Source organism: Vulpes vulpes, chromosome 11 (genome assembly GCF_048418805.1).
Source record: "Vulpes vulpes isolate BD-2025 chromosome 11, VulVul3, whole genome shotgun sequence".
NCBI classification, from domain to species: Eukaryota; Metazoa; Chordata; class Mammalia; order Carnivora; family Canidae; genus Vulpes; species Vulpes vulpes.
The window spans coordinates 81,110,752-81,135,035 of NC_132790.1; the positions used below are offsets into that span (position 1 = coordinate 81,110,752).

Sequence of the window (24,284 nt, forward strand, 5' to 3'; positions counted from 1 at the left end):
GGTTAAGACTTTCGACCGTCACCATTTGAGTTTGCCTTCAAAGAATCTAGGAAATGAAAAAAAAAAAAAAAGAATCTATGAAATGGGGACCATTTATATCTGGTTCCTCCTTTCAGCAAAATGAGGTAGCTTTACATTTAGAAGACTGTGGTAACACATGTAGCAGGGTGTTTAGGTGTAGCTTAATAAAGGCTAATGCAGTTTTGTAGTTCCAATAAACTTTTTTTTAAACACAGTAATACAATATTCTAAAGTAACAAACATCAGAAACATAACTAGTAATAAAATTTTTTTTTTAAAGTTACTTATTTTAGAGAGTGGGCGGAGGGGCAAGGAAAGGGAGAAGCTGAGCCTGGAGCCCCCACTCAGAGCTTGAGCCAACGACCCTGAGAAAAGCACCACCCAGGCACCCCAGCGATTTGCTTTTTAAGCTTAATTTTACAAATCATTTATTGCTTCAATAAGACAATGAATACTAGGATGCTCTGTTCAAAAACTTATCTGAACAACTAATTTCAGTCACTACTTTTATTCTTTATTGTCTTTATTTTCCAAGTTTTGGCTCCCAAACTTGGCAAACATCATGGAGATCTGTACAAACATGCATATACATATATACACTAACACATATTTAAGTTTAAAGCCTCAGTTTCTCATTAAACCTTGTACTCAGGCTCCTGTTAAAAAGAGGGAAAGTGGTGAGAGGAATCAGGGAAAACACGAATAAATCCCAATCTACAAGCTCCTTATTGTTACGAATTAAAGCAGGCATTTTAAGGCAAAATCCATTACCTTGCTAAAACTTCACTAAGCTATAGACTCAGATATTTACAAGAAAATAAATAAACAGCCCCTTACACACTTCAGTGTGGTTTAATGACAAGCTAGCCAAGGAGTTGTGTTTTGTTGTTATTTCAGGTAAAACAGTTAATGTTTCAGTGATTAAAATTTCAGATGTTAAAAACTAACTACAAGCAAGATCATCATTATACTCTGAAGCTGAATGCTTCAGACACTTGTCTTTAAATTACTATGCAAATCCATGACCGTAACATTCAGGCTTTATAATTAAAATACTAATGTTTGGTGACTAAAGAGCAAACATGATTAGTTTACTCTAGGTCGTTTGATTTTATTTTTCTCTGTAGGAGCTTTCCTCTTCTGTGATAATCCAGGCCCAGGTTCCTTATTATTCTGAAGAAATGAAACTGCTTCTGGTAGACAGTAATTTTCTACTGGCGGAGGTGATTCCTATAAAAGAGGAAAATACATTGTTCATTTTTTTCCTTGACTATGCTTTTTAGCCAGAAAGACTTAAAATTTGTATTTTAAGGTATGCTAGGAATAGACCATATGTGACAAAATCTCACCTTTTATCAGAAAAATTTATAGCTCAGGTGGAATGGGGCCCGCTCAGACCTTGATAATGATGTCATTTGTAGAGTAAGGTTAAGAAGTGACACCTTATACTTAGTGTCAACTTTTTTTTTTCAAAGATTTTATTTAATCATGAGAGAGAGAGAGAGAGAGAGAGAGGCAGAGACATAGGGAGAAGCAGAGCCAGATGTGAGACTTGATCCCTGGACCAGGATCACACCCTGAGCCAAAGGCAGATGCTCAACCACTGAGTTACCCAGGCATCCCCCTTATTGTCAATTTTTAAAAATATTTTTAATCTGTAAACATGTGAGATAGGTGTTTCATATTCCCCATTTTACAGATAAGATAAAAAGGGCTAAATAACATTATATAACTAGCAGGTGGCAAAGCCAAAATCATTACAACACTGCCTCCAAAATCCTTGCAACAACCATATTCCAATTAAAATGAACTTTCCCTCCAAGTGGCAGACTGGATAACATGAAAATGAATCACCATAAAATACTGGGTAAGTGCCTTTTGATTTAACTCTTCCCTGGATGACAACTTCCGACCCAAATATATTAAAGGCAACTATCACAAGACACTGGAGAGGAAATGAGATCAGGCAATATCAGAAGGGTTGACACTTGGTAGGGGGTCCGGTCTGAGGAGAAGTGTCATGTGGGCTGGCTAAACTAAGCCTCAACAGAAAGCAGGTAGTATTAATGGCCTGAAACCACAGCCACTGAAAAATGAGGTGGGAAATCCCAGGAAGGAGCAGGAGAAGCCCCAAACTCGGTCATGAACTCTGCCTCAATCTTTGCCCTCTCACCATGGAAAGGCAGAGGAGGCTTAAGCTTAAAGACTTGAGCCCCCCACTCACAGCAGCCAGTGCCTGTTAAGCAAACAGAATGGAATCCCCCTGAGGAACATAATAGAATCTAATTTTTACAACTTAAAATGTCTAGGATGCATATAAAATTATACCACATCTGAAGAACATGACCCATTCTCAAGAAAATGGGTCCAAAACCACAAAAAAGATACAAAACTTAAAACACATGTATTGAAAATTACAAAATGTTCATTAAAGATGCCCTATATCAGTAAGTTCAGGGATCAAAAGACTGAACATAGTAAAGATGTCAGTTCACTCAAATTAATCTGTAGGCTTAATGTGATTTGTATCAATCATAGCAAGAGGTTTCTGTAGGCATATAAACACGGTTATCCTAAAACTTACATAAAAGGTATAGGCTCTGGAATGGCTAAAATGATCTTGAAAAAGAAAAATAAAGAGGAATCACTAATATCAGGGCTTAATACATAAATCATAAATAAGATGCTATTGTAGAAGAAAAGATACCTAGATCAATAGACCCCCACAATATACCCAACTGAATTATGACAAAGGGCCAAAGCAACTAGATGGAGGATAGTTCTTTTATAGACCTTCTGAAACAGATTTTTTTTTTACCTAAACTTCACACCTTATATGAAACCTCACACCTCATACATTTATGAAGTATACCAAAGATGTTCACTCTGACTAGCCATTAAGGACCTGCAAATTAAAACCACAGCAAGGGATTACTACATACCAAATGAAAAGGCTAAAATAAAGAAGTAAACATGCCAACGAGGATACAGAAAAAACCGGGATTGCTCATCTCATTGGTAGGAATGTAAAATGTGACTATTCTGGAAACACACTGAAGCATTTATCTCAGAACAGTCTATATCTCCACAGTGATCCTTCATTTTGTCTTTTTGGATTTATCTCAGTGCAATGAAATCTTATTTTCACACAAAATATGTGTACAAATGTTCACAGTAGCTTTTTTCATAATAGCCCCAAAGTAGAAACAACCCAGATGTCCTTCAATAGGTTAATGGTTAAGCTATAGTATATCTGAACTACTCAGCAATAAGTAGTAATAAAATTACTGATACAAGCAACACATGAATGATTCTCAAGAGAAAAAAAACAATCAAAAAATATTACATACTATATTGATTCCACTTAAAATTTAAACAACAGATTAGTGGTTGCCAGGTGTGAGACCCCTGGGAGAAGAGAATGAAGGGAAGGATGGGTCTAGTTAAGAAAACTCAAAATGAAGGGTTGCTGTAGTGATAGACTGTTCTATATCTTGACTGTGGTGGCAAGACACATCAAGTAGAAATGGAGAAATTGGAGTAAGTGTGGATTGCATCACGTCAATATCTCGGCTGTAATACTGTGTAATACTGCTAGATTTTTGCAAGATGTTATCCACTGGGGGAAACTGTTATTTCTTACAACTATATGTAAATCTACAATTCCCTCAAAATAAAAACAGTATATCTTGCTCATGACCCAGATGTTGGAAGTAGTAGACACACTATAGCTGCTCTTATCCTTGAAATGAAAAAAAGCAGAAAAATAGAAACTATAAAAAAAAGAACCAAAGAATTCTATGTATAAAAAAATTTAATATCTAAATAAAAAATCTCATGGAGTAGGGTTAAGAACAGAATGAAAATACAGAAAAAAAATCAGTGAAGTTGGAAGCAGATAAACAGGAATTAGTTAATCAGAAAAACAGAAAAACTGCAGAGTAAACATGGTCTGAAGGACCTGTGGGACAATATCCAAAGGTATGAGTGATTAAATTCCCATAACTAGATGAAAGAATGGAGAAGTAATGGCCAAAATTTCTTTAATGTGGTGAAAGAAGTTTACAGACTAAAGAAGCTCTGCAGACACCAACCAGGATTACATTAACATAAAGAAACCACACCTGGCAATATCCTAAATGGTGAAAACCAAAGATGAAAATTCTGAACAGCAAGACACATACCCCACACACAATGACACAGAGCACTGCATATAGGAGAAGAATTCAAATTACCACTGACTTCTTATCAGAAACAATAGAGGCCAACAGAAAGTGGAATCTTTAAAATATAAGGAAAAACAGATATCAATTCCCAAATTCTATACCCTTCAAAAAGAACCTTCAAGCATAAAGGTAAAATAGACACTCAAATAATTAACTAGAATTGGTCCCATCTGACTTGTAGTACAAACCAGTTTTTCGGGCTGAAGGAAAAGTGATACCAGATAGGATAAATGTAAGACTGTATTCTTCCTTTTAATTTTCTCAAAACATAGGATTGTTTAAGCAATTTTTACTTTAAGGCAGAACACTGTTCTGTGGAGCTGTATTAGACCAATGTAAAATATATGACAACTCTACAGAAAGTTTGCTGGCCCCTGCTTTATGTTAAACGACCAGACATTAAATATTTCAGGCTGTGGGGAACAGATGGTCCCTGTTGCAACTACTCACCCCAGCTACTGTAGTGCAGAAGAGAGAACATATAAATGGCTGGAGCTGTGTGTTCCAGTAAAACCTTATAAAATAGGCAGTGGGCAGGGTTTGGCCTGTGGGCTACAGTTTATCAGCCCCTGGTTTAAAAAGGATAGGGGAAGTAAAGGAACCTCTATGACTGCAAGCTTTCTACATTCGTGTGAAGTGGCACAATATCATTCCAGCTACACTATGGAAAGTTAAGGAAGTATACTGTAATCTGTAGAGCAAAACACATCCTGTCCCCAACCAAAAAAAGGCAAAAAAGGAAGAACACAGAAACAAAGGAGACAAACTGAAGACAAACTGCAAAAAAACCTAAATCCAATCATATCAATAATTACATGATGGACTAAACATTCCAAAGAATAAAAAAGCAAGGTCCAACGATACTCTGTTTAAAAGAAAGCCATTTTACGGGGCACCTGGGTGGCTCAGTGGTTGAGAGTCTGCCTTTGGCTCAGGTTGTGGTCCTGGGGTCCTGGGATTGAGTCCTGTATCAGGCTCTCTACAGGGAGCCTGGTTCTTCCTCTGCCTATGTCTGTGCCTCTCATGAATAAATAAATAATAAAATAAAAATAGTTATGAAATAAGATTATCAAGTGTACAAGTAGAAGTACTAAAAATGAGAACAGAAAGTGGAGACAAAATATCCTTGCTGAAATAACTCAAGATTTTCTAGAAATGAAAGACACAAGTTACCAGGCCAGAAGAGGCCTGTGATGTGCAGCATAATAAAAACAGACCCTGAGAGCCTATCATTTTGAAATTTTAGAAAACTAGGGACAAAAAGAGCTTCCTACTAAATTATAGTTACTTAAAACAGATTATGAATCAAAATACAATACTAAAAGCAAGGAGATTAAGAAGAAAATGTTTCAACCTAGAATTTGATGTCCATCCAAACTGAGAAATTTGAGCACAGAAAAAAGAATTTTCACATACAGAAAATCTGTTTATCCCCATGCGCTTTCTCAAGTTACTATAAAATGACCTTTGACAAAATGAGAGATTAGGATGACAAGGGATACAGAAATAGGAGATCCAACAGAGAAGAGAAAGGATGGTGGTGAATGGAGATCCTGGGATGACAGCACTGTGTGGTAGAGGGTGACCATCCAGAGTGGAGCAAGGTAGCTAAGGACATGTCATCACCAAGATCCCCGTGGCCACTGCACCCAGCTTTTTAATGAATTAATACCTCACCCCACCACCAGCTTTTAACCTGAGGTCAGAACATTGGGGTAAGCCTATCTCAAGAGTCTTACTTGTGCTTGGCTTATCTCGATCATGAACTTGAAGTCAAGTCTGCTTGACTCTCCCTCCCTAGTCTGCTGCTTTGCTTCCCTGAAGTGTTCTGTTTTGACCTACTTCTGAGAGCTAGGTTGGCAATGATGAGCTTAGACACAGAAATACATAGCAGCCTACTCCGCCCAACTGCATTCCTCCAGACATCTACTGCCTGATACACAATGTAACCCTGAGAAAAGCGGTGAGTAAAAAGGCTTGAGCTTTTTAAAAAGTTACTTAGGTGTTTCTAGGAGTTAGTACTGGCTTAATAATTCCTAATTAGTACACCCCACTGCTTTATAATAAAGGTTTCATGTTTATGTTTTAGCCATTTTTTTCTATAGCAACTCCGAAACACAAATAGCAAAAATTACACAGCATGGTGAGTTTTGGCTTCCCCTTAGTTCTATACCATTCTATTTGAAATCCTTGGTAGTAAGGCATTATCATGTGTCATATCTTGCTGGTTTCTGATGGCATTTCAGGTGCTCTGGCATCACAAAGATTTTTCTTTGCCCAAATAAAAACTTAGGCTAATTGTGAATAGCACTATTCCAACACTAAGAAAGGGCATTTTTAATGTTTTTAGGTAACCCAGATTTTTATACCTGCTCTATTTAACTCCAAGCTAAATGTTTACATATGTGTTCATTATAAAAAAATAGAATGAAACTGAAAGGGATTGCATACAGAATAAGAGGAGCCATTCTATTAATAAACAAGTCAAAGGTTTTGTCGTGCAGTTACAACCCTATGCATATAAGTCTATCTCTGGTGATGAGGAGGTCAAGGACAAAAATCTTACACACCTGCATCAGATAATCAGCAATGTATTCTGTTTTCAAGCAGTACACATTTTGGGCAGCAGCTTCTGCTATATTAACTCCTGAGTCATCTGGTTTCAGTTTATTGAAGTCAGAAAAGAGATGTGTAGCTTCTTTAAATAAAGGTACAGAATGACCAGGTAGTACCTAAAGAACAAATAATAAGCATCACAATCTATCAGTGTCCCAAAGTAGTTCAAGTATAATCTGTACTTAAGGACTGTCATCTCACAAAGTAGAGAAAATCAGGAACTGATCACAGCAACCTTGGTCAAAAAAAAAATTCACATAAAAAATTCTGTAAGTTGACTCAATACAAACCTTTGCTCCTCCTGACTGAAGAAGGCGTTTGAATCCTGCTTCTCGGGACTGGTCAACATGTAAGATAACCTTCCACCCACTAAATGCCCCCTATAAATAAAAAAATAATCAGTGTTGAAATTATTTGGGAAATAAATGCAAATAATACATCATTTTATCTGTAAATGTAGTTTTACGTCAACAAATAATCTTATAACCTTTACTTCTGCCACAGTGGTAATTGTCTCTGGTCAGAATACTCTGAAACACATAGCTATGGTGTTTGGCACACAGTAGGCTATCAATAAGTACTTGAAAAATGAAGGAAAATGTTTTGATGATTAATTAACATGAAAACAAAGCAACTTGGCTTTTATTTAGTCTTGTATTTTTTCCTTATAATTAATCCACGGTAGAACTTATTGTACAAGTTCTTAGATTAGATGAAGTCTCTATTATATTTCTCTTGAAAATGTTTGCAAATCAGAAATATTAAATATTTCACTAGGGAATAACTATCAACAAAAGCCAGTAGAATTACTCTAAAAGAAGGGAATTAAGGCTAACAAGGGCATGGATACAGTAGAGAGCTCAGAATACAACACACAAGATTATTTAATTTGGGTTTCTAACTTTTGTGACCATGGACTCCTTTGACAGTCCAGTGAAACCTCTGGACCTGTTTTCTTATTCTTTTAAAACAAAAGCTTTATTGAAATGTGATTTCTGTGCCATATGAACAATGTTTTAAAATATTAATTTTAACATAAACTATAAAAGATTACAAAAAACCATTTTATTGAAAACTGTCAAAATATTTGCAAATTTGTAACATAATAGATGCCCTTCTGTATTAATGAATTAAATCAAAAGACCTAGTGGTGACTGGAGCTATTACAATTTCAAAGTAGTAAAGACAGATGGTTAGCTACACTTCTGAGCATAATGTATAGTTGTCAAATCACTGTTACATATGTGAAACTAATGTAATACTGTGCATCAACTATATTTCAATTAAAAAAAGATGATAAACATAAGCAGTATCTCGAAATACTTGCAACTATAATGCAAAGATGTCTCTCTTCTCTTGGGGTAAAATCACAAGTACTGTTAAATGTTGTGATTGGTTACCTAGACTTCTATAATGAAAAGAAATGCTTCCAATTGGAGGTTCGTAAAAATAGGGATGTATTCCAATGCTCCATCCAAAGTGTATAAACAGTGAATTTTATCTACAACTCCTTTGGGAGAGTCTGTGGACCCCATGTAAGGAAACCCTGAAGGTAGATGCTGAAGAGTCTTTGGAAGAAATATAGCATGGGTCACATTTTAAAATTATTTTTACCATTCCTTTTTAATTTTTAAAAAAAGATTTATGTATTTGAGAGTGTGCATTCATGCATACGTGGTGAGGGGAGTGGCAGAGGGAGAGAGAGAATCTCTAGCAGACTCCTGGCTAAGCGAGGAGTCTGATGCAAGGCTGGATCTCACCACTCTGAGATCATGACCTGAGCTGAAATCAAGAGTTGGATGCCTGAGTGAGCCACCCAGGTATCCCATATACACATATTTTTAAAAGAGACATCAACATTATATATACCTTCCTCTTGATCATAATTAAAGGAATTAGGAATTAATATAGCCCTATTTAGAATGCTCAAACTAAGTATATCAACCAAGGCATAAAAGACAACTATATTTTGTTAATAAGCACATTCTCTTAAAATTAAAATCTGTTAATAATCATCAAACTGAATGCTGTTCATATCACCACATTTGTCAATACCTCAACAATGCCTGATTCTTGTCTTTGCTGGATTTTTTTCCTCCATCTCATTGCTGCAAGTGCTAGTCTTCGTTGCTGTACATTGATTCCAGTCAAAACATCAAGTATGGAACTACTTCCCCATTCATAGTCTTCTTCCTAGACAATTAGTACAATAAACTTCAGAGTTGTCCTACAGTATGTCCTCAAGAAGTCCATGATCTCATAAGAGTTAAAAGCTATACATTCAATTGTTATAAATACAGAGCACTAAATATCAGTTTATGAGCACAGAGGAAGAATATGTACTTTAATTCATAGAAGGGTCATGTATATATATATATTTTTAACGATTTTATTTATTTGAGAGAGACAGTGAGCGTGAGCACACACAAACAGGGGGAGTGGTAGGGAGAGGGAGAAGCAGACTCCCTGCCACCTCAGTCAAAGGCAGATGCTCAACCAACTAAGCCACCCAGGTACCCTAAGTATATCTGGCTTTTAATTAGAAATCAGAAAAATACTGCTACATTTCTAAGAAATATAGTAACTACACCTTAGTAATTGGTAATATACAGATTACTAGGCTTCATCTATTATAAGATGAACTTCATGAAGGACATGTTCTCAGTGGAGGTATGTGTTAATAGCTTGACTACCTGTCCATAGAAATCAGATCCCTAAGGGATATTGATTGAAAACTTCAAAAACTGCATGACAGATATTACTGTGATGGTTAATTAGGAACCAAAATATTTCAGACAACTTAATATTTAAGGGGCTGGCAGTAAAGATAAAGCTTATGATGAGATAATCTTCACATTTTCTAATGTTATTCCAAAGAGAAAAAAAACTAAGTCCACATTCAAATTAAACAAAACTGATATAACTAAGAATCTGGGTCTGTAATCTCTTAAAATTTTTTTTTTTTTTGCTTTGTTAATGTGGACCTTATAAAATTGGTATAATCTAACTAGTCATATTTGGTTATTTCCATTATATGAATGATTATGTGGATACTGGAATCAATTATTAAGACTTACAGACTCCCCACTGAGGCTCGATTCCCAGGACTCTGAGATCATGACCTGAGGCAGATGCTTTTAAAGAAAAATGATTCTTCATATTAATTTGAATACACACCAGCACGAAGTGCCCAGCAGTCCGGCATGCTTCCAGGTAGGAGCGATGAAGTACCCACTTCCCAGCTGCCACTGAGGCTAAATACTTCTCGTTTCGAAGAGGATGTCCCACAACAATGTGTGTACAATTGGGATCAAAGCATTGCTTCTCTATTACTAATCCACCTAAAGTAAAGAAAAATTGATACTTTATTGAAATTCTTAACTTCTTCCTAGAAAAAACGTCAACTCTACAAAGAAATTATTTATAAATAAAATGCACCAAATAAACCAAAACACTTTGACAATTATTTTATTTCACATACATATATTTTTATAAAATAATATTTTTTAATGAAAAATTAAAATAGAAGAAATAGTAAAATGAAACCCTACACACTGGCCACCTAGATTCCAAAATTACCAAAATTTTGCCATCCTTACTTCAGTCTACCCTCTTTTTGGCTTAACTATTTAATTAATTTATTTATTTTAAAGATTTTATTTATTCATATGAGAGAGAGAGAGAGAGAGAGAGAGGCAGAGACACAGGCAGAGGTAGAAGCAGGCTCCATGCAGGGAGCCCAACGTGGGACTCAATCCCGGGTCTCCAGGATCACGCCCTGGGCCTAAGGCGGTGCTAAACCACTGAGCCACCTAGGCTGCCCATTAGCTATTTTAAAGTAAATTCCAGACATCATGTTCCTCTACCCCTACCCATTCAGTATGCATCTCTACAATACATGGTAATTTTCTTACACAGCCACAATACCATTATCAGACCAAAATAATTAACAAAAATTCTTTGCTATTTCAATATTAAATCCTTATTCAAACTTTTGTTTGTCTGTACTTGGCTTGTTACAATTAAGATATTAAAAATAAAAAAAAATATAAACAGAGTCCATTTACTACTGTTGTTATAGCTTTTTTTTTTTAATTTTTTATTTATTTATGATAGTCACAGAGAGAGAGAGAGAGAGGCAGAGACACAGGCGGAGGGAGAAGCAGGCTCCATGCACCGGGAGCCTGATGTGGGACTCGATCCCGGGTCTCCAGGATCGCGCCCTGGGCCAAAGGCAGGCGCCAAACCGCTGCGCCACCCAGGGATCCCCTGTTGTTATAGCTTTTAAGTCTCAACTACTTTTGCAATTTCCAACCACTGAGTATTGGTAACCAGGGAGATGGAAGTCAAGAAATGGCTTCTATAGAGTAAAAGCAGAAGAAAATTTTTTGAGTGGAAATAAGGTCAGTAGCTCAACAACACAGAAGCTAGGGAGGAAAACACACACCCTAGGGAAACATGAAGCAGCAGGCAGAAGCTGAACCTTCTTCTCAGACACAGATGTATGATGTCCGATTTTGAGGAAAGAAGGCTTAAAAGCTTATGTAAAGCATGGCTTTTGACTGATCAATTTTTGATTTACACTTCAGAAGTTAACCTGATTATTGGTTAGACAAAGTTGTATTAACGACTTTGTAAGAATTCAACAAAACATTAGAGCTCCACTCATGCTTTACAGATAACTAATAAAGGAAGCAATATTGTTTGACCACATACTATATGCCAGGGATTGTGGAAAGTACTCAGGATTATTAACTCATTTAATCTGCACAACTCTCTGAAGGTAGGTTACTATGATTATCTGCCATCTACCCATGATGACACAAGTACACAGTAACTCACTCAGGATCAGAATGACAAAAAAACAAGAAGGCGAAAATTCCATATTATATTGAGATCTAATTCTATTTAACAAATTTATTTGGTAACCCAGACAACATAATAGATTTACTTATGTAAATTAACTGGTCACAGTTGCTTCATTTATAAGATGAAGGGTCTCTTTGCATTCTGGTATCAAAAACTTCCCACTCAGACTCCATTCCAGTACAATCTGTCCTCATTTGCCTCTCTTCTAGACCATTCTCTTGCCAGAGTTTACAGAGATGGAATAAAATACAGGAGGACAGATGCTTGGAGCATCTTCTTCCATTCTGAGAGCTCCAGATAAAGCTTAACAATCTTGATTTATGGGGTGCCTGGGTGGCTCAGTCGGTTAAGTGTCTGCCCCTGGCTCAAGTTGTAATCCTGGGGTCCTGGAATTGAGCCCTGCATTGGGCTTTCTGCTCAGCAAGACATCTGCTTCTCCCCCTCCCTCTGTTCCTCCCCATTCCTCCGCTCATGCTTTCTCTTTCAAATAAATAAATATTTAAAAAAAAAATCTTGATTTAGAACTCAATCTCATTTGCTAGGTGACTGGGAAACAGTGTTCCATGTGAGTCCAGTTTCTAAGAAACATAGCGTCTCAACTCTGTATTTGACAAAAATCTTTTTTAATCGGGGATCCCTGGGTGGCTCAGTGGTAGCGCCTGCCTTTGGCCCAGGGCATGATCCTGGAGTTCTAGGATTGAGTCCCGCATCGGGCTCCCTGCATGGAGCCTGCTTCTCCCTCTGCCTCTGTCTCTGCCTCTCTCATGAATAAATAAAATCTAAACAAAACAAAACAAAACAAAACCCAAAAACATCTATCATAATTTACCACACTCTTAAAAGGACAGCACTAACATTTAATCTTTTCTTGATGACTCAGGGCTATTATTAAAAACAACCATTATTTCCTAATGTTTTCTCTGTATCAACCTGTCAGATTAAGTTCTCTTCCTATACTTTCCCTAATTCTGTAGAGTTGCTCTAATACAGTAACCGCTAGTCACATGTGGCTATCAAACACTTGCAGCATAGCCCAAATTGAGATGTGCTAAAAGTGCAAAATATAGATCAGATTTCAAAAACTACTTAGGAAAAAAAGTAAGATCTCATTGATATTTTATACTGATTACAATGTTGAATATAATATTTTGTGTACAGCAGGTTAAATAAAATGTTTTATTAATTTTACTTGATTTTTCAAAAAAAAAAATTTTTTTTTTACTTGATTTTTTACTTTTTTAAATATGGCTACTGGGCAGCCCCGGTGGCACAGCGGTTTGGCGCCGCCTGCAGTCCAGGGTGTGATCCTGGAGACCCGGGATCAAGTCCTGCATTGGGCTCCCTACATGGAGCCTGCTTCTCCCTCTGCCTATGTCTCTGCTTCTCTTTCTCTCTGTGTCTCTCATGAATAAATAAATAAATAAATCTTTAAAAAAACAATAAAATAAAATGTGGCTACCACTAAATTTAAAATTATGTATGTGGCTCTCTTTCAATTGGATAGTCCTACTATAGAGCACCAGAATGACATCAGGTGGAGAGGCTGACAACAGTAGAATAAGAATGTTACATAAAAAGGAGCTCCTCTCCAGGTATTACCATACCTTCAACTTCATTAAAATACAGTTTTATTTTAAGTCTGTAATTTCAATGATTTATGGCCCCAAGACTAAGTGGCGTGCTCTACCTGAGTCAGGTGCCCCACCCATCTTTTTTCCTCTCAATTTGTACATCTTAGAAATGCTATCAACTATACTGCCTTCCAAATAAGGTTACATTTTTGACTTAAAAAAAATACTTGTACCTAGTTTTTCAATCAGATGACAATAATCAATACGTTCTTGAGGATTCAGAGACGACAACTGAAATATGTACTGTTTTTTCAAGTCTTCACGGGTTTCCTCTATTGTTATAATCTGAAATGGAAGAGTTTTATTTTAGAAAGAATTAACATTAAAAAGGTTATCAATCAGGTATATGGGCTTTTTAAAGTGACATTTTTAATCTTTTCTCAAATACAGAAATAATAACATGAAGAAATGCAGGTTTCAACATTCGCGAATTCTTCATACTGACAGCAAATTTTTAATGCAGCATAACAGTAATGTCAAAAAGGCATATCATAAAAGGATAAACTAACCTTTTCTCTAGGGTGTGGAGCCACAGGTGGGTTGGCTAGGGGGAAGGCAATACTGGGAGCTTGAGGTGTAGGGATCAGGTGGCTGTCTTTTACTGGTGTTTCCAGTTCTTCAGAGGTCGGGTGTTTTGGGGCTTCAGTCACGCACATGTTTCCGGGATCACAGACTGCTGAGGGCAATAAAATGCTGCAGTGTGATGTTATCCAAATACGACTAAGAACAAATTCGGGCAAATATTCTCATCTGTCTTAACCAAGATGAAATTAAACACAAATTCTGGAATGTAAAAAGTACATGCAAAAGAAGTAGCCTATTTCTAGAGCTTATGAATAAATGTAATTAATTAGCTTTTTAAAAGGCAAATAGTGTTATCTGTGGGCTTCTGCCAACCCTTTCTTTAAATATTAAGGTTTCAACAATAAAATGTAACCCAAACTTATAAAATGAAAGCAGTGCTCTACTTGGGAGAAAATCTAGCTAGTGCAGAGGCATGCTCAAGTGATATGAGAAAATGGGGAAAAAGATGACCAAAGACGAAAGACAGGAATAATTTTGTCTTCAAGGTAAAGCCCAAGGGAAAAAACTAGGAGAATTTAGAAAGGAACACCTACAAATCCAAGGAACAAATCTAGGTACCTGCTGGGTGGAATTTAGAAGGCTTAGTGAAAATAAGATGACTGAGAAAAAGACAAACATTAAGGATACAAATGTACAAAGGAATGAGAGAAAGAACAATAGTGAAAACTATGTCTGGAAAAAACTGTCCAATCCTCAATTTCCATATTTAAGAGCCAAAAATATTCTTCAATTTTACTGATACAGAGTTGCCTCAATTTATAATTATTTCTCTGACTCTTACATTAAACCCAAATCAGAAATATCTAGTAAGTTTTTTGTTTACATGTGTTAAATTCAGAGAACCCCAAGTGCTTATCTAGTTTTAAGAAGTCAACATACACTTAATGTAAACAAATGTAATAGATTTCTTCTCATTACCCTGTTCAGCAATTTCTGGATCATGTAAAGGCTCCTGGAAAGGAGAATCCTCCAATTTTTTAATGTCAACCTGAAGCTCAGAATACTGTGTGGGACAACTAGGCCACTGCAGATTGCTGGCAAGCCTTGCTCTCTCTTCTCTGGCTGTCGGGTCATCCCAAATGATCTGTTCATTCTGGGAGGGCTCTGTGTTGATATCAGGTACTGTTTGACGAGACTGCCTAAAGAATACAAGTGACAATTTTAATAAAAATATAGCTATAACAAAATCTACACTCATAAATTTGTAAATTAGACTGCAAATTTGAGGCTCACTTTTATATGCCCACTATCTAGCAGAGTAAGCACCTCAAAGTATTGAGTAAATGAACTGTGGGGACATTTTTTCTTTTTAAAATATTTCTTCCAGAAACTTACAAAAATGCTTTAGTTAGAAAAGAAAACATCTATTTTAACTAAACGTCCATATATTTTAAACTTCAAAAGGGAAAGTTTACTGTCAGGAAATTGTTTTAAAATTCTAAAATGATTGCTACATTTAAAAATAGAATTTCTCTTAATTATATAGGCTTAGGGAAACATGGTAATGTTTAGAAAACTAGTTACTTTGCTTACCAGTGGTTGTATTTTTATCACTTGAAATAATAAGAACTGTAATTACACAGGGAGGGTACTATAAAAACTGCTTTAAAAGAAAGTCCCTTTGGCTCTTGGTAACCAAACCTCTCAGAGTCTAAGATCAGCTATATACTGAACTAGAATAAAGTGTGTTTTGTGTCATAATTGTACCAATTCCACTAGAAAGTAAATATAATACTAACAATTTTCCTTCTATGTATTAAATATATAAAAGGAATCTTAGCAAAAATAATTTATGAAAGCTATGGTATCCCATAGAGTTCATTCGCCTCATTCTTTTATTCTGAATGTATTTATCTACTCTGACTTGGCACAAGATTTAGGCTCTCTGTAATGATAAATCATGACCTAAAGTATATTAAAAAAAAAAAAAAGCCACTTTCACTCAGTATGCAGATACAGAATTGGCCTCATGAAATACATATGTAGCTTAAGATAGATACATAGTTCTATCAATCAATTTAAGATACAAGTCCCCTAACGTTCATCATACAATTGGAGATTCTATCAGGAAAAAGATGAAGTTATGCTACTGAACTTAAGTCATATCACACTGAGAACTGTGATCACATTTCCTAAAGGATAAATTTGTAAAAAGAAAATAAAATACATGTAGTTCTAATAAGAAATACCTTTAATTTAGAACTAATATTAATACTAACATGAAAGAACAGAGAGAACTGGCCATTGAATTCATTTTAAATGAAGCAAACTGGATCTTAAAATCATTTCTTTTTCAGGGGAGGTAATAAAAGATATTAATCACACCACAATGAAGCAGTTGCTTAGTATGGAACAAACCTCTGTCTGCTTCTACCTCAAAGAAGAATTCTAGAACCGCTTGGAACAAGGGAGGGAAGGAGAAAAAGCTAGAAGTAGGGTAAGAGGGAAAAGCTAGCCAGTCACACAACCAATATAGTATCTATATACAATGTACCTAAGTTTGGGCTAAATAAAAGCCCAGTAATATTACTCTTTTCCTCGTCCTGATATTCTAATCTGCTTTGCTGACAAAGAAAAGAGGGAGGGATGCAAAATTAGGCTTAACTCATGGAACTGAGCCAGCAGGAGCCTAAATGAGTTCCCTTCTCTCAAGTCCGCTGGTCACTTCCTTCTGCCATCAGTGACAAGTACATACCTCAGTGCTTCCAGGACTCTACTTCGCCCACTGCGGGCAGAGCGAGTGCTATCAGGGGTTGAAGAAGCACTGTTACAACCACTTCTTGAAAGGGAAGCCCTCGGTCCCTGAGGTTTCACTATTGATGTTGCAGACATTATCTCTTGCAGCTGCTTTTGAAAATTCTCTCTCATCTCCAAAGTCTGTGTCAGAGCTTGAAACACAAATTATACCAATTAGATTTCTTTTTATCGTATCTCATTCACATTAACTATTTCATCGAGATTTGGATAGACATAAATTTATTAACGTGATATTTTTTGAATTCTTACTACAGGCTACAGTAATGTACTAAGACTAGGAATACTGCAGAACATAAAGGCAGTCCTTACCAGGACAACTGTATGGGGGTGGGGGGGAAGAAGCCCTTCCAAGACACACTAAGACCTGGTAATTATCCCTGTTGTAGAGCTCTCTGCTTGCTTCTGACTCTCTCCTGTGTTATGCACCATACTCTGAGGTGCATTACAGGAATTATTATATGTGATTTCCCCCTGTGGTCCCTGAAAACAGACCACAATGTATTTATCTTTTCTTATAGATTGAACACAAAAATAGGTATGAAATAAACACTTTTGGAATGAACTGAGTGGGACTAACTAAATAGGTAAGTCATCAGGAAAGCTCCAGTAGGGTAAGATGGGTTAAGAAAACAGAAAATATTAATCCATTAAAAATAGGATATCTATAGATACAAAGTTACTCATTGCAGCACTCTTTGTTAATACTAAGAAATCAGAAATAGCCTGGATGCCCATAAAAGCGATGGGCTAAATAGCCATTCATGCAATTGTGAAAGATGATTCAAAATGAAGCACTGCTAAGAGTCACTCAAAACAGAGTCAAAGGACACTGAGGAAGTAGGGTGAATGAATCTCGTGTTTCAATTCTTCTAACACCATAAACTGTTACAATATATTATACATATACTAAAGCTTTTTGAAAGTTACTAAAAAGAACTGAACCAAAAACCAAATTTTTACAAAACCACCAACTCCACCTAACTTTAATAGAATAGGGCTGTATCTCACTAACTCTGTAAAATACCTAGTCCCACAGATTTCACAAGTTTGACACTTAATAAATCACTAAAGCTCTGCATATCATTACTTAATGATTGACATGGAACTTCAATTCAATCCTCAAATATATGCTTTATAGTAAATGAAAAACAACTTTGTTTTTCCATGCAAAGGAAGCATTTCGTATGGAAGATATATATGTATAATTTTTTTTTTTTTTTTTTTTGCAATTTAAAATATTTTACCTCCTTTAGAGTCATTCCTTCCATCTCCATTTGATGTTGCAGATTCTTTATTACTGGTGGTCATATTGTCTATATCGTTTTCTTCTCCAGGCAAATGATCTGGCTATTCAAGGAGAAAAGTTACAATTTCTTAAACCAAGTCACTGCATAAGTTCCATAGCACTGTATGATATGATTATCCATTCAGGTTAAGGAGATGGTAAATGTGTTATCCGTATCATCTACCTCATCATCCTTTGTCGTTGAATCAGCCGAGAGCAGTCGACTATTAGAGATTCTGCCATCTTGCACTGTACTGATATCCAAGCTCATTTTGGGATTATAAGTATGTGGATAAAGAGATTCAGGAAGATGTTTATACTCTTGGGCACACTGCAATATAATGGCATGCTTTAAAACAGGACTGAAAAACCTCTTAGTGAATAAATTACATTAAGTAGAATAAGGACAACAAATATATTATGTCCTAAGATGGCAAAATTTTGCAGAATTAAAGTTCTGAAAAGTAGGTGACACTGAAATGTCCATCATACAAGTGACAAAATTGTTCTCACTTTTTAATGTTATGTACACTGAAGAGTAAGATCTCATTCCTATGCTTTTGTCAAGGTATCATTCATACTCCTGGGAATACTTAGAAAAGTTCTAAACTGCATTAGCATGCTAAATTAATTCTCCTTAAATTATCATAACATTACCCTTCATATCATTTTTAATTAGTGAAAAGAATCAGAGAGAAATTAAAAGACTTGTTAAGTACTTAGGGACTGAGCTTAAGTTTTTAATGCCAAAGACATGAAATGTGCACTGTTAACTAAGGTTATCGAACTTGTTTACATACATGGAAACTGGCTTGTGTCTTGAAATAGTGTTTGTATTCATTTTCATTTAATAGATAGGGAAGGAAAAAAGTACTGCTTACTTCTAAAAGCCAGTGCTCTGAAACAATGTGTACTCCTCTTTCTTTTACGGATTTATACTCTCGGTTAGTGTCATTTGGTCGGCCTTGATAAATGAAATGAGTCACGGTTTCATCAAAACTCCATCTGAAACAATCAAATTTTAAAAAACGTGTAACTAAGAGAAATACCTGAGTTGAAGGTGATCATTACTCTCTATCAATAGAATATATTCACCTTCAAAAACATTCACAATCTAGAGTAAACATGGACATTAAATGACAGGCTCCATTTTTTGGGGGGGGGGGGGTCGTCAAATTTTACACATATATCTCTAGGTATGTAAGTGCAGAAAGATATCTGGAAAGGTATTCTTTAATTATATCCTTCTTTATACTTTTCTGAATTGTTTAAATTTTCTTTTTTACAATGAGTATCACTTTATAGTAACATTATTTTCAAATAATAAAATAGGCAAAATATCCAATCTGTCCTCTGGTTATTGGCAGTCACTAATCATTGTACATTTGCTCTATGCCCCATAATAAATTATGTACTTTACACAACATCTCACCTATTCCTCTCAACAATCCTAACACACTGATATTATATCCACTTTACTGATAAGGAAACTGAAGGTTAGGTAACACATTTAAGGCTTTTCAGTAAGTGGAAGGGCCAGTTTTGACTTAAAAACCCACACAATTATATTATGCTACAATCTCTCAATTCTTCCCCTGTAATAGTTTTCTGACCTAGGAAAATAATCCAAAAATTATAAAATATATGCCATCCTTCAAAAAATCAAGTAAAAACAAAGAGAAAGTAAAAATTGTATTTCTGAATATAATCACCAAAATAAATAGAGGTTTCTCATTAAGGACACTGAACATACTTTCCACTTCCTAAATAAGAAATATATCCAAACTTTTTATTTTTATTTTTATTTATTTATTTATTTTTTTATCCAAACTTTTTAAATAGCCAAGTTTAACAAATTAAGAAGGCACACATATTTCCTTCTAAATTATATTATAAACACCTCTATTTCCTATTCTATTGTCTATTTCCTTAAAAATAATAGTAAAGAACATCTTGCCTAATTTAGTTGTTAAAGTCTTTCTAATAGTTTCTACTTCTGATGTTAGGGAAAACAATACAAACTTACATAAATTATAAAGATAATTTAAAAAATAGAGGAACATTTCTGCCCGATTCATCTTGCTTCACTCCTCACTGTGATGATATTGAAACTGAGTTTCAGTCCTCAGAGATCCTTCAACAGACTGTCAACCTTCATAAATGGTTTAGATCAGGAATTAGCAAACTTTTTCTTCAAAGGCCAGATGATAAGTATTTTAGGCTTTTCAGGGCAGAAAGTTGTTATAGTTTCAACTGTAAAAAGTTACAACTACTCAATACTTGCCTTGTATGAAAGCAGCCATAGATAATATGGAAATGAAGAGGCACAGCTCTGTTCCAATAAAACCTCACTTACAAAAACAGATGGTTATCCTGCCCACTCTCTAGTCTACAACAGTGCTTTCAGGAAAATTGTTAATTTACTTTACAATCTACTTTGTAAATTTGTGGGAGTGATTTTGGTTGTTACAATATGTGTTTATAAGATGAGGAGTGCTATTAGCACTTAGTAAGGTCAAAGGATGCTAGAAATTCTGAGGAACAGTTTTACCTACAATTATCCCGTATCTTACATGATTTTCTAATGTTCTGACACAAATTCAGAGGTAAAAAAAAAAAAGTCTCTTCATAAAATTAGGAGTCTAGAAGCCTGTTTTACTTACAAACATAAGTGGGGCTTTTATTCAGTTTAAATATACACTAATATATTGAACATCCAACTACTAAGTAATTGATGGAAGACTAGACTTTGCTTAATTTGTAACTTTGCTAAATTGTGAACAACTCTTGGTAATGCTGCTCATGGTATCTAGGTCTCTTTATCTGTTTCAGCCTTGTGGCTGCAGCATTTTAAGTGATTTTACATACATATGCAAACATATGAATACAGCGTTTTCTTCCAGTGTCATCAGGCACAGGCATCTGCACACTAAACATATATTCTATGATTACGAACGAGCCTTCTGATGATTTTCATTTTTTAAAATTATAAAAATAGTTATGAGGTCACTCAGCTGGTTAAGTGTCTGACTCTTGATCTCAGCTTAGATCTTGATCTCAGGGTGGTGAGTTCAAGCCCTGCATTGGGCTACACACTAGGCATGGCGCCTACTTAAAAAAAAAAAAAAAAGTAGTTGTTATATTTGTGAAATCCTTTTAGAAGAGGTAATGCTATGACATGCTGAGGAGATCTGGTCTCAATGTTTAACTGTTAGAAGTGGGGGGGGCAGTGTCAGATGATCTCTTCAGGATGTTCTGGTTCTAGCTTATGGATGGGAACAAGTGGGACAGTTTCATTTGAGGACAGACTGCCCTATGAACATATGAATATTGTAACCTGCACATATTAAAGTGTTCTTCCCTCCCATGTATCACCAAGCCTGAGAAATCCCTTTCAGGAATAGATTTTTTTCCCCTAAATATTTATTTATTTATTTATTTAGAGAGAGTAAGCATGAGTGCGAGAGTTGGGGGGTGGACAGACAGAGAGAGAAGTCTCCAGCAGACTCCTTGCTGAGTGCAGAGCCTGACATAGGGTCCAATCTCGTGACCCTGAGATCACAACCTGAGCCAAAACCAAGAGTTAGATGCTTAACTGACTGTACCACCCAGGCACCCCAAGGAACTGACTGAATGCAAACTTTTAATCAGTTAAAATCTTATTCAGGAATTTCAGATTCTATTTTTCACATCAAGAAGACGGGAATTTTAAGTCTTGTTAAAATTCAAGTCCTATAGGTTCCTTTTATGCCTTTTTTTTTTTTTTTTAACATTTTATTATTTATTCATGAGAGACACAGAGAGAGGCAGAGACACAGGCAGAGGGAGGGAGAAGCAGGCTCCACGAAGGGAGCCTGATGTGGGACTTGATCCCGGGACTCCAGGATCACGCCCTGGGCCGAAGGCAGGCTCTAAACCACTGAGCCACCCAGGGATCCCCTCCTTTTACGTCTTACATCAAGTTCACATCCAAAAAGAATCAACAATAAAGCATTCAATTTTGACAAATGTATATATTCTCATCAAAGGACTCTTGTGGGAATGAAACAAGATAAAGCTTGGTTCATACTAAGAGCCCAGCAAGTGGTAAAAGGTAATAGGAGTATAATAATACATAATCATATAGTTATTATATAATAATATATATAAAACAGGTAATACAAATATTAGTCTTAACAAGTAAAAAGATTTTCTACAACAGATACATTAAACACATTAAGATACTTATAACTATTCCAGATACATTTTACTTTTATATTCTCCTGATGTAATTTATCAAATAGAATGCTAATCAAAATAAGACTTACCAAAGGGGAAGATAAAGCCAAACATACTTCTCAAACTGTTATTTGTAGAACCAATCATTATGCTAATCTACAAATAGCTGAATACAAATGATCAAGGAAGCTAGCACTGCAGAGTATGATTGATTCAGGATTGGCTGGCATGGGTAAGGCTCCTTCAATCCCTGGCACATACGACATCTATGCTAGAGGCCTGTCTCTAGCTTGGCAGTCAGGTGGAGGGCAGATCTGATCATCTATGTCTCCAAAGTAGTGAAAATGAACAGAAATTAAACCATCCTACAAAAAGACCACTGGAATACAGGAAGGCTGCAGTTCTCTAGTACTGTTCACAAAAGGACTCTACTCTGAAAGTCACTAAGGTACAAATATGCTTAATTTCATACCTCATGAGTGAATGTCCTAGGACTCTTTTATTAAATGTATTTCGTAAGGATTTTTCTAGACTGTACTTATTAAATTCAAAGAACCCAAGTTTCTAGAGTAGTGAGTGGCACAAAATAGGTTTTCAAATATTGGTTGTATATATCTTAAAGAATATATATATATCAACATGAATTGATACAGGAGAGGGCATTTTTCAAGGATGTAGAGTAAATGAAAAATCAACTGGAGATACTGTAGACAATGACACACTAAAAGGCAAAGTAAATGTTCCTTTGTGGATACTCACAATTAACTTTAGGTTTTCCTATACGTTTAGACAGTATCAGTACCAAACAGAAAGATGGGCCAACTACCTGTAATCTGCTCCTAAAGAGGCTGCGATCCCATTCAGTTCACTCTGCTTCTTGCTGAGTTTCTTACTCACACATACCACTACCTTGTGAAGTGGCTTTGGAGCTTCATCCTGTCCATGGAAAATAAAAGAAACAGATCAACTCTTATTGTCAGAAATATTTTACCTACAACTTGCTTTTAATAAGTGATCTAATTCTACCTTCTCTGATTGGGCATCCTTCAGCCGAGGGCTGGCAGAAAGAGCAACAGCATTTCGAGAGCTATTTGCCAAAGCAAGTTTCAAGTTTCTGACAATGACTTCTGAAAGTGGTGTACTCAGTTTCCTTTTCTGCTGGCTGGGACCTCCTGGAGTTTCCAAGGCTGCAAGTGCATCCTATATGTATGGCAGGGGAGACAGAAAGGGGGGGTAAGAAAAGTAGGAGAAGAGGAGGAAATGACAGAAGAGAAAAAGGGAGAGAAGAGAAAAGGGAGGTCAAGAGTACATGGAAAGAGAAAAAAGGAGAGAGAGAAGAGACATAATTTTCAAAACTAATTGGATTACAGCTTTAGTCTCTTCCAAACAATAAAAGAAATGAAATATTATCTGCATCTAAACATAATAAAAAAATTTCATACTGTCCAGCAAATGGGTTCAAAGAAACTAGCACACTTATATTTTCAGCTCTGCTCATCATATTTGGCTGAATCTTAGAGTGGGAGGTACAGTTAAAATGAAGAACATCAAAAAGCAAAATGAACAAAGACTAATAAACACAGATGGAAACAATTAGGGATGGCTTATAAGCAAGATCTGAACTATAAGGTTAATCAGACAGATCTGAGAATTGTGAAAAAACCTGAAAAGCACAAAATATATTCCTGTTCCCGAGCCACTCACAGCTCCCTCATGAGAAGGGGCCACCACTATCCAGGCCACTGCTGCTCCTTCTCTTTTCAATCTGTATTAACAGTATTCCATACACACAGCTGACTGTATTTACCACTGATCAACTGATGAATATTTAGATTAACAATTTTTTGCCCGTATAATGCAACAGACCACCTTGTACACACACCATTTTGCACATGTAAGAGTAAACGGAAACATTTAAGCAAAATCTATGTAACAGTGTTGGCATTCTCATGAGCAAAGCAGTAGTATTTTTCAACATGCTTGGCGGCACAGTGGGTAATCAGATTTTTCTTTTTTGCCTGATAGGTTAAAAAAACTTTAACTGTATGCTTTAATTTCCCACCCTTTAATACTAAA

General features: G+C 35.9%; 1 protein-coding gene across 11 annotated transcripts in view; it reads right to left on the bottom strand.

Annotated features, from left to right (window-relative positions):
• Nucleotides 1–513: 513 nt before the first annotated feature.
• TOPBP1 (DNA topoisomerase II binding protein 1) overlaps nt 514–24,284 on the bottom strand; it is a 60,385-nt gene continuing 36,614 nt past the window's right edge. For 6 of the 11 annotated variants that reach the window (XM_026015462.2, XM_072726893.1, XM_072726890.1 and 3 more), the window contains 14 exons: nt 23,235–23,408; nt 23,035–23,144; nt 18,872–18,995; nt 18,175–18,321; nt 17,950–18,052; nt 16,644–16,836; nt 14,867–15,087; nt 13,873–14,036; nt 13,537–13,648; nt 10,041–10,204; nt 8,919–9,056; nt 7,154–7,243; nt 6,818–6,979; nt 514–1,251 (listed from right to left, as the gene is read on the bottom strand). In XM_026015462.2, coding sequence (XP_025871247.2) covers nt 1,108–1,251; nt 6,818–6,979; nt 7,154–7,243; nt 8,919–9,056; nt 10,041–10,204; nt 13,537–13,648; nt 13,873–14,036; nt 14,867–15,087; nt 16,644–16,836; nt 17,950–18,052; nt 18,175–18,321; nt 18,872–18,995; nt 23,035–23,144; nt 23,235–23,408 — 2,046 coding nt within the window. In that variant the 3' untranslated portion in view covers nt 514–1,107. Of the gene's footprint in view, nt 1,252–6,817; nt 6,980–7,153; nt 7,244–8,918; nt 9,057–10,040; nt 10,205–13,536; nt 13,649–13,872; nt 14,040–14,866; nt 15,088–16,643; nt 16,837–17,949; nt 18,053–18,174; nt 18,322–18,871; nt 18,996–23,034; nt 23,145–23,234; nt 23,409–24,284 lie in introns of all 11 variants that reach the window. The other 5 variants (XM_026015459.2, XM_026015463.2, XM_072726891.1 and 2 more) reach the window with 1 other exon arrangement.